This window comes from Eufriesea mexicana, unplaced genomic scaffold (assembly GCF_001483705.2).
Source record: "Eufriesea mexicana isolate 0111107269 unplaced genomic scaffold, ASM148370v2 scaffold1523, whole genome shotgun sequence".
NCBI lineage: Eukaryota > Metazoa > Arthropoda > Insecta > Hymenoptera > Apidae > Eufriesea > Eufriesea mexicana.
In genome coordinates this window covers 1,090,360-1,101,516 of record NW_016909723.1, presented here as the reverse complement: position 1 = coordinate 1,101,516, position 11,157 = coordinate 1,090,360, and the positions used below count along the sequence as shown (strand labels likewise).

The window sequence follows — 11,157 nt, the reverse complement described above, 5'->3', positions numbered from 1 at the left end:
CGCGTCGTCGGCGTGTAACTATCATCACCCGACCACGATTTATAATACAGACGCTATGTACAGGTTCTCGTGTTTGCTGGTCGACGCTAATACCCGCTGAACCAACGACAAACGGACAGATCTGGCGAGCACAACGTGGCCGCTCGCGTCGCAGTTTGCCTGCCAGCTGTGTTGGCTCTCCGTTCCAAACTCCAGCTACATAGATCCTTTGTAGTCGCGCGCCGAACACCGCGCTGTCTTTCGCTTTCCCGTTTAGTCGATACGCTCGCGTTCACCCGGTCGACGTCGCGACGCCCCGTGTCACGATTCCGCTTTCGTAGTTTCACGCGTCCGACTATCGTCGCGACATCGTGCAATCTCATTCACGTATTTTCGATGGAACTCGATCGGTAATCGCGACGCAACGAACGATATCGTTTAAAAGCCCGCAATTGATCGGTACGGGACGAGGTAAAAATCGCTTGGGTAAATTTATCGAATATTTCCCGACAAACGCGAATCGATGAGCTTGATAAACGAGCATCGTAAACGTTTGAAAATTAGAACGCGACCGGTCGACGCGAATTCCGCTTGCTCGAAGCGCGACGATTATTTCGACCGGCTCGGTAACAATAATTTCCGGTAATTGTTTTCAATCGCGAAACGTTTGCATTTCTGACTGTTAATCGGCTGGAAGAGATTTGCGAGCGTTTTTCGTCCGCCACGCGACAATGATGCATGTAACCGACCGCGGTGACCGTAATGCGCTCGCTCCGAGATATTAACATTCGTATCGCACGCCCGTAGCTGTCACGCGGAACCGCGATATTTTTCGCCCTAACTCGTGCACGCGTACGCACGTTCGGGACACGTTAGCGATTAATCGATTCGGAGTATCTCTCGATTTCTTCGCGAGACCTCTCGATTACTCGCGTAATAATTTCGTCGCGGTTTGTCGGCGTGTCACGAAACCGCGAGATCTCGCAACCGCGTCACGTTTTATCCCCAGGTGAACGTTGCCTCGCGCATCTCGCATTTCGAATATTCCACCGGTCGTAAAGCGTGTCGCGAGACGGTTGTTTCTCGCTTTTACGCCACTCGTAAATCGGTTTCTCTCGTTACGGATTATCGAAACCTCTCTGGTTTCTCTTCGACGAACCGCGCCAACTCTTTCTCGCCAGACCGTCGCCCATCGTCTTCGGTATTAGCGTCGACTTTCCCTTAATTAAACGCCGTTCCATCGACATACCGCGCCTTCCGGCTCTCTTTTCGGAACACGCGTACGCGTCGATCTCGATTCTCCGGAGAACGCGCCACGCGTGTCCTTTCGCGTCTTCTTTCGCGTCTCCTTTCGCGTCTCTTGTTCGATCGTTCCCTCGTCGGGATCGCGTACAGATCGCTCGCGATCGATCGGTGACCGACCGAGGAAAAGACGACGCGCGCGCGTTCGCGATCACTGCGGCGAATCGTTCGGGAAGATCCGATGTGCTCGTCCAGCGAAATCTCGTTTCGCGTCTGGAACGAGACCGCGGCGAGTCTCTCCGTCTTCGGTTGGGTCAGCGACGATCGAAGTTAACGCGAATGGAACACGCTGACAGGTACAAACGTACGATCGAAGGTGGAATTCGGAGATGAAAGCCAACGAGTCGTCGATTGGTCGCGTTTCGTTCGCGTTTCGTTCGCGACGTTCGATAGCTCGAGCACGACATCGCTCGATACGCGCGCGAAACTCGCGCGAGTCGATCGGTGCAAATGGCGGAGCGGTTTTCGCGCGCACGCGAGCCTCGACAGACTGTGCAACTCTGTTCGAGAGACGTCGTGGCGACGGCTGTTCGTTTCATTCGATGTTCGTTTACACCGACGATATGTACAAAATGATCAGAGACACCAAAAGACAGCTCGAGGATAAAATAGGTCCCGCCGTTCCGGTCTGCATCGCCTCTGGTCGTTCGCCTGCAACAGAAAGCCACGAGATCTCATCTTCGCGAGCACGTTCTCGGTACCCGTCCCGTGTCTCGCGTCAAAGTCAACCAACTTCTTATTATCGCTATTAGGACGGGACACGTAGTCGCGCGCAGAATGCTTTGTTCCATCTTCTCGCGCCACGCATCCCACGCTCTCCCGTTAAATTAATATCGGAAGTTTCCGCAATCCTGCGAGTCAGCCTGTGGCGAATCAGGGTCCTGGATCAAACGGCTTTGATTACACTCGAACCGGATGTATGTTTTGCATCCGAGAACCTCGATACCTCTTATTACGAACAGTCTACGTACCCCGTACGCTGTTTGTTGCGCGACTAAATTTCTTCGCCTCGCTTAACGCTCACCGTGCAACTCTTCGAGATAGGAAGAGGAGTGAAACCGTTTTCTCCTTCTTCGTGGAATTTCTATTCGCGAAACGTTTTCACGCGACGCTGTACATCTCGTGTGCCCGGCTCTAAAAAAGCGAACAGCTTTCGAGCACGGAAAACGAGTTTTTCGCGATAGACGCGGTATTTTAGGGGTAAACGTTGGCGAGATTGTTTGCGTTGCTCGTGGAGGAAATACATGGAAAACTGTCAAAGGGTTATATCCAAATCGTTCGTGCTGGTCGGTGAAATCGTATCGAGTGGTTTTAATCGGGGCATCCCGGCGTTTGCAAACGGTCGATTGAAAGGAAAGTCGAAATTTTTTTCTTCCTCCCGCGATTTTCTCGCTGAATGGCACTTTGACCAGCAGCGCGGCCTCCGAAAGGGTGGAGACCGCGTCCAAGTTCCGTTCTTTGCTTCTTTCTTCGTTAAAGGACGCCCGCGGCTGCCGGGGTATTTTATGCGACGGATTGAAATGCAATTTCCCCTAGATTTTCGTCCGGTTCGTGCCACTTTCAAAGAATTCCTTCACCCGGGAACGTCGGAATCCGCGTAATTTACATGGACAGAAATTTGTAGTCGGCGATCGACGTCCCTTATTGACCGCCGTAAAACGACTCACGATCGCGCGACTCGTGACATCGATGACCCATCCTCGAGCAAGAATTTTCGATATACCGATAAATTTGTTCGAGTCCGGTGCACGTAAATATCTCCAATTACGGATAAATATTTACGGGAGATATGGGACACGGGGAACACGGGGGAAATTTCGAGGGAAACGGAACAACCGACGCTTTAATCGACGGAAAATACCGCGAGGGTCGAGCAGCGCGCGAACTTTGGGAAAATTTGTAAAATTTTGTTTAAATTTGCATCAGCGAAACTATTTCGCGGAATGGCGTTCTATCGAGAAACGGCGAATACGATGGCAAACACTCTCGCCACGCTGAAACTCGTTTGCTCCGTGAGAACATCGCTGAATAAACATGCAAAACTTGGCGACTGCGTAATTGCCAAGTTCTGATAGGCTGATTGCGAGGACCCAGATGCCGGGGAAATCTGGGAGAGGACAGGTGCACGCGATACTCGCCGAAATTTTCCAGCTGCCGACGAACGGAAACAAACGCGCGAATTAACACACCGACGAAGCCGGTTCGCGAGAAAATTAACGGGTTAGGCGAACGTGCAGGCGAAACGGTTTATGCAAAAGCGAACGATCGCTCGTGAAATTTCTGTTCCGGGTTCGTCGATGAAACCCCGTTGCCTCGTCGAAAGTTCGCCAACATGGTCCTTTTTAATACTCGAATCAGCCGTGAAACTCGTTTCGGGTCGGCAGCCGAGTTTTACTTACTACCAACGTCAACCATGGCTTCACCCATGGGCAGCGCTCAAATTATTTCCCTTTCGTTTTTCGCCTTTATTACTCGCTCGCGAATCGTCGCGGACATTTCCTCAGTCCGCGGCTCATACTCGCCATGTTAAAATTCCTCCTGTCGTGAATAACTCGCTGCGTCGTAAACGCCGAGAAACCGTTCCTTCGAAAAAACGTTATCCCGTTTGGGAACGACGGGCATAAACATCGAATGGATGGAAAACGCGTTAGCGAACAGCGAAAGCTGCGAGGAAGATATCGAAATCCGAGGTGTAGTATGCCTTTATTGTGCTGGATACCGCGTTTGTCCGCGAGACCGGTGATTTACGCGGCGAAAGAAGCCTCCGGATGGACCGGAAGCGTCTCGTGGTTGACTATACGCTGGACGAACGAGAGTCGGGTCGTAAGGTTATGCGATCGCGCGTGTAAACACTCACCATTTAGGACATGAACTTTGATGGACGCCGTATTGGCATTGCTGGGTTTGCAGCTGTACTCCCCAGAGTCCGAGGGTTGCGCCGTCTGGATAAGGAGCCAAGAGGTGGTGACGTCGCCACCCTTCTCGGTTATCACCGAGACGCCGCCCCTGGGACTGTCGTAGCTCAAAACCTTCTCATTGTAGTACCAAAAGATGTAGGCTGGTGGCTCCGAGCTGAAGTGTATGGCGCACGTCAGGTTTATCGTGCTACCCGCGCCAACGTACAGGTCCGGACCTCCGAGTATCGTCGCTGTCGGAACTGCGATAAAGAACGACCATCTTTTTCCTCTCTCGCCACTCTCTCTCTCTTCCGCCATCTCGGACATCTCTACCCACTCCATCCTTTCTTCGTTCTCGTGTGCCTACACGAAACGGGACGAAAGTTGTCGCGAGAAAGCGCGAAACGCCGCCTCTCGAAAACGATATTCGCGCGAGCGAGAGGAACGAGGGTTCTTTACCCATTCGCGAGATACTAACGAGCCAAAGCTTTTCATCGAAGACCAAGGTCATTGTAATCGAAATAACGAGACCGGCTTTGACTGCGTCGCGCTCTCCGAAATTAGATTTGCAAGTTTCTCCCTCGACGACGTTAATGGACGACTCGATGTGGTCGTCGAGCGGTTCCCGTAATACATCTGGATCATTATTTTACAAAATGTTTCGAGAGCAATCGACGTCGGGGCAACCCGGAGCGCGTGCATTATTTCTGCGAGCTTCTGCGAGAGGCGCGCGATTTCAAGGTGACGACCGGTAATATCTACTCGGATATTCTCGTCGTAGGCCGTAAACGTGAACGTAATGCGCCGTGTAAGGAGAATGCGATAGAAAGCTCCGCCTCTCTTCCGTTCCATTTCCGCGTACGTAGTCGAAAGATTCCGATAGAGATGGACGCGGGAAGGTTAAAATCCGAGTGGAAAGCGTAATCGGTGAAATGTTAATCGGTGAATGAAACTTACCGACGACGTTCAAGCGAAATTGGTGCGACTTGACGGGAATAGTGGAGATCTGACACTCGTAGAGTCCCTGGTCTCTCCCTTGCGCCCACTTTATGCAAAGAGTCCATTCAGACCACTCGCTATTTGGGCCTGTATTTTGTATGTGAAGCGCTTGGAATCGCTGGTCGCTCGTGTAGGTATACGCCCCTGCCGTTAAAATGTGAATATCCCTGTGCCTCACCCAGGATACCTTTGCAAACGGAATTTCAAAGAGGGGTGAATGATGGTAATCGGGAAAGATCGAACAGACCGCGTTATAACGAACTCGGCAGAGGAGCGAGTTGAATCGCGAGTCGTGAACGATACGCGATTTCCGCGCGACTCGAAGCGGTTCGTCGTCGATACGTTTACGTTCGCCTCGGGAGGCGAAGCGGCGTGAGAATATCGTGGAAACCGTGTCGCGGTACCACGGGGGTGAAATTTTAACGAACGGGCGACGCGTGATACGGGCATTAACGCGTTACGACTCGTCTTAAAATTACGGGCCAGCGAACGAGTCGCTGGAGAATCGAGTCGGCTGAATATTGCAAGCTCGCGCTGGAACTTTGGGAAATCTTTCAAAAATTCTGGGAAATCGCGCAGTGGGGCGATGAACGTCGCTGCTCGATCAATATTTCGGATAGGTTTCGCCGTGTCGCCGTGCTAAATATTTCAAGAATCCGCGGTGAGAGGTCAGAAACTTTGTCACCGCCCAGTTTCCGTTGCTCGCAAGAATTTTGCGGCCCGACTATGATACATAATTCGTTTCGACGATGGGCACATTTAAACTTCGGCTCTCGGTGAACTTTGACGTCTTCGGGGACGTCGGTAATTTCATCAGCCCTGTACACGTGCTCGCCGTTGCCGAGCTCTTACCGACAACGGGAGAGTAATTCGGTAAACTCGCGGCAAGTCTGCCATCGGCGAAGTAACCGGGACGAACGGCTAACGATCGGTGCACGATTCGCCGGCTCTTACCGACTGGTAAGAAAAATTTCATTCCAGTGAAACAGAGCTTTCGTCGCGGCCGTGAGTGGAGCCGCGATTTTCAAAGACCACGCGCCGGTTACGAACCCCTTTGGGACGAAACGATTCCATCTACGCTTTTCCACCCGGGATTCGATTCGAGGTCCTTTCCCCGAAGTAACGTCGCCGAAAGAACGATTCGAATAAACCACGCGATTTGCCTGCTTCTTCTCCTTTCTTTTCCCATTATTATTAATACCGTTGCTGGATAGCAATTGTCCTACTCGCGAGGTAATCCAGCGTAATCTTCATCAGAGATCAGCAGAGATACCCCCGGCTTTGACGGATCGCGATGAAAGTCGGAGAACGAGGTCGAAGAAATTATTTCGTAACCTTTGGCGCGAGAAATTGACTTTTCCATCGAAGAACTATTAGCAGCGCAAAAGGGAAAAGGTAATCGGATGACCGACTCATCCGGCCGGGCAATTCGAATCGCTTGAAACGCGCCAGACCGAAGCATGGCTTGGGTGTTCGCGTTTAATCGAACATTAATAAAAGTCCCGTAGATTTTTCCGTCTACTACCCTCTCCTCTAATACCATGGCGATCTGGATTGAAATTCTTTTAATTACTCTTCGAACGAACGGCGATCCCTTTGAGGGACTCGGCGGATATTTTTTCGCCCTCTCGCGATTCGCCCGCCGAGAAGTTCTCCGAGTGGCCAAGCGAGAAAGTTCCACGTTAATTGCCAACACCTTTAACCCTATCGGAAAGGATCGCTATTATTCCCAAAGTCGACCAGTTAGCAAAGAATTCACGTCCGCGTGGAAACTCGAGTCGTAAAACCGCGGATTACGCGAGCGGACGTGGACGATAAATTTTATCGGTTCGTCGACCTGTCGTGTCACGGGTAAACTCTAAACGAAACGCTGCTATAGTGTATAATACCAACGACGATTAGTACTCGGCAATGAAAGGCGATTTGCGCGTGAAAGCTCGCGGGATGCTCGCGAATCCTCGGTGTCTCGCCGCTTCGCCGATACTCGCGTATTCTCTGCAATTCATTCTCCGAGGTAAACCGGAAAAGACAGCTGTCTCCGGTGACTTTGAATCCTCGTGTAACTGCACGAGCGGTCCACGTTGGCACCACTTTGCGTATTTACTCCGAGAAGTTTACGTCTCACAGCGACTGTCTGCCGCGACGTTACCGCGCGGAAATAGCGGCGGTTTTACGCTTCGGAACTTGGCTATCGAAACGACGGGCTGCTGGGGCACCGACGGAACCGAAACTGCGAAAACGCGTCCAAAATGATGAACGACGAACGTCGAGCAACACTCTCGCGAATAGAACCGTAGAGGAAGTCTTGCTTGCGTGAACTCGAGTCTGTCGCGGGAAGACCCGACAACCCTCTGTACCTTTATTAGACCGAAATACCGATACCGAGTACTTTTATGTCGATCTGTATTAAATAAATATTTTTACAGGCGATACCGTCCACGGAGGATCCCGCTACCCGAAAGCCAAAAAGGGTGGAGAAACCTGGACGAAGACGACGAGATGCACAGAGGCGAATAATACGAGTGGACCATAGCGAGCAGGTAGCATGCAAAGTGGCGGGAATCACGTATCGAGGAAATCCGTATGACCTAGCAATTTGGACGTCGAGCAAATGGAATTTCACGGCTGACGCGGAACAACGAATGAAATTAAGGTACGTCGAGCCCTTGACTGTATAATGAATTTACTTAATACGGTTTACACACTACGAAATACCGAAATTGAACGGCCTTGTTTCCACGTTGTGCCCGTAGCTACAGCCTCGCGGTTTCGCACCCTCCGCGCGGCCATCTTTACCGCGCTCGTTCTCTCCGTCTAACTTTATTTTCTACATTCGCTACTAATCAAACCGGAGTTTACCCACGAGCATTTCGCAGCTGCGAAACTTGCCCAAGGAACTGAACGAATATTTAATAACGCTGCGAGGTAGCTCGATCGAACGAGGCCGATAACGTGGACGAAAGGTCGGCCAGGTTCCCGGGTTTTCCTCCAGTTTTCGACTCTATTTTCCGCAAATTACGATCTTCGGAGTACTACCAGCAACGATAACGTTCCCCGAATTCTGTTCCATAATTACCAGTGGTCAAACGTGACCGCCGCTTACGAAACGTTCCAGCGATGAACTATCCGGCAGGAGTGATCCTCGCTGCTCTCTCATCCTCGCGATCGATTCTCGCACGCATGTCCGAGCGTGATAGCGTGAACGCGTAATAAACTGCCGTTTCAAAGCAACCGATACCGAGAAACTACTCGTTCGGAAGCCTCTTAACTTCATCGCCTCTTAACATTGCGTCTGCTGGCCGATGCGATCGAGATACCCGGCGAAAGAGTTGTAAAGACGGAGCGATGTAATTCGTCGAGCATCGCGATCCCCTACGGTATAACTGGAATATCGCGAGTATCTTCCGTCGATACTTTCGATCGACCGATACCTGCAACGTCGGGACCGCGAGCCGTGATAAAATCGAGTTTCCAGTTGCCTTGAAGGTCGATTAACGTCCAATCGAGCTCGAGCAACTCGATTATTTCCTGCAAATCGCTTTCCTAAGGCCTTTACGAAGATCGGGTTTCCTCTCTTGTTCCGTCCACGGTACACCGGCCTTTGTCGTAATTACCTTGCCACAAATTTGTCGAAAGCCCGTGGCATAACTCGGAGCGTACGCGAGCGAGCATTTTTCTACGACGTTAAGCAATTTTCCACGGTATGCCGGCGACCTCTCGGCACCGCGAGTTCGAAACAGTTCTCGAATGGAAAGAATTGTTCCGGGCCGATCGGAAATTATCCCCGATAGATGGGTACAGATTCTTTCGCGTGGTTAACCGGCGACCGCGACCGCGACCGCGACCGACGCGATGGATCACGAGGCAAGGACTGAACGAAAAAGTCTTACGGTTTTGTCACCCAGGTTGCGAACTCTACACGTGAGATAAGCGGTCTTCCCTACTAGTGCTGTCACGTTGGTGTTTTGCGAGTAGTCGAACGTGGGCTCCACCTTCGGCTTCAGGCCGGAAGGATCCACCAACTGATTTCGCGGTCTAGTCTGACTCGCGTGTCGTTCCATGTTGTCCGCCGTACGCTCCCCCAAACTCAGCGTATCTGTAACCATAAACGAAAATTCCTCCATCAGATAGACGCCACTTGTCTTCTCCTTCTCGCATTCTTCTCGGTCTATTTCCTGTTTATTCCTCTATATTTTCCGAACCTGCCTCGTTACATTTGTCTTTCATCTTTCTCGTTGCTACGATCAAAGTAAACTTCCTCCCGATCAGCAGAGAGAAATAAACTTTTTATACGAGAAATAAAAGCGCGCAATTTCTCGTCGTCGAGGTATTCGCGAAGGGAATAGAACGAGCGTTCTAATGGAGGCAGCGACGATAAACGAAACGCACTGGAATACGCGTTTTGGCCTTGGTACTCGACAAAATTGTCCGCGAGCCGTGCGAGATAATTGATTTTAAATGGTCGTCGATGTACTCGTATATTTTCGTTATTTTACGGTTATAGAGAGTGACAGGTTAAATTGTCTCGCTATTGCACGCTCACCGAAAATCAGATTTCGCGTTGGAATATTAAATTCGCTTGTTCTTTCGATACCATCCCGGCCGCGCCGTGTTTATGAAAACCCGAATATCATTTCCAAATTTCGCCGAAAGCTGGAGCACGGGTGAATTGTAACTCTTTCGTTGTTACACGCGACGAATATCAATGTTCCTTTATTTCGATATTTCCATGGTACATGGTATACCGCGGTCGCACTGTGTGTCAAACCGGTAAGCGCTCGCGCTCGTATTCCCGAGGGTTCGAGTAATAAAGGATGATTAAAAATTCAGGGGTAATAGATGACGTCGCAAACTAACGGTAAACGCTGCGCCGGATAAAGAAAGCCGGCCAGAGTTCTCCTTTAAACGGCGAAATGAATTTATCGTGTCACTGGAATACCTAATTTTGCAAGAGGAGAGGCCGGAGAGCACACGTGAAAGCGTTCTTCCTCGCGCGAGGCTACGGGTCGTCGTTGTTTGTCGGTCAAAGTATCAAGAAAGAGCGGAAAGTTTTAAAAGAGAAAGAACGTGCATAGAGGAGAACTCGCAGGCGAATCTCCGGGTAAATAAGCCGTCTGAGAGCTGAGAGTATAAGAATAGAGGGCACTTTCAATAGGAAAACGTATACGGAGTTCCTATAGCTGGCTGCTCGAGAAACATAATAGCCGCGGGTTGTAGCCATAGCTGGGAGGAGATTAGACGGGATTAGATTAGATCAGTGCTCATTACACGTTGGCTTAAGAGTGAATTAGATGGAGAACGAGTCGGTGGTGGCCGACGAAGAAAAGGCTGGTCTAGCCCGAAGGGTTTGTATCGCTCTACGTTGTTTTTCTCGTGATCCATCACGGGGAAGAAAAGTCGGATACACTCGTCTGACCGCTTGAAACGCGTGTGCCGTGGCGCGCGCGTTATTAATATACATGAACAGCGGCGGACCCTCGGCTCTCCTTTCCAACTATGCTAATTTCTCCACGCGAATTCCTGCGTAAGTTACTTTTTCAATCGGCCGAGCATCGAGGAAACGACTCTCTTACCTCGGCCTCTCGTGCAATGACTAGCGTTCCTGTCCCGGCGATATCGTTACTCCCTTCGCGTTAACCCGATCTTTAATTACGACCGAGTATACCTTCGACGCTGCTATACGACCATCTCCGACTACGGCTGTATGAATTTCCACGCGTTGGCCGTTCTTCCTCCGCCTAACTACCGCTATCGGTGTTATTTAAGCAGGCCGAGTGATCAGTGGAACAGCAATATAATAAATCCGTCGAGTATGTAGTCGGGGAACATTTCTAGATATTTTATACGCTTTACCACGCAGCTCGCTTTAATTAATTCTGTAGCAACAACTAAGCTTCAAGAGCTTATAACGAGCTTTTCCGTGCACTCCGGGGGCTCCTCTCTGGCTTTTCTACTCTTTCACCCGCACCTCCCCCCCCCC

General features: G+C 50.7%; 1 protein-coding gene across 1 annotated transcript in view; it reads right to left on the bottom strand.

Annotated features, from left to right (window-relative positions):
- Positions 1 to 1,171: 1,171 nt before the first annotated feature.
- Positions 1,172 to 11,157, bottom strand: part of LOC108548451 (cell adhesion molecule 2) — a 19,050-nt gene continuing 9,064 nt past the window's right edge. The window contains exons 2-5 of the mRNA XM_017901380.1: positions 9,068 to 9,273; positions 5,136 to 5,364; positions 4,139 to 4,438; positions 1,172 to 1,932 (exon numbers count right to left, since the gene is read on the bottom strand). Of these exons, the coding sequence (XP_017756869.1) occupies positions 1,832 to 1,932; positions 4,139 to 4,438; positions 5,136 to 5,364; positions 9,068 to 9,273 (836 nt within the window). The 3' untranslated portion in view covers positions 1,172 to 1,831. The remainder of the gene's footprint in view (positions 1,933 to 4,138; positions 4,439 to 5,135; positions 5,365 to 9,067; positions 9,274 to 11,157) is intronic.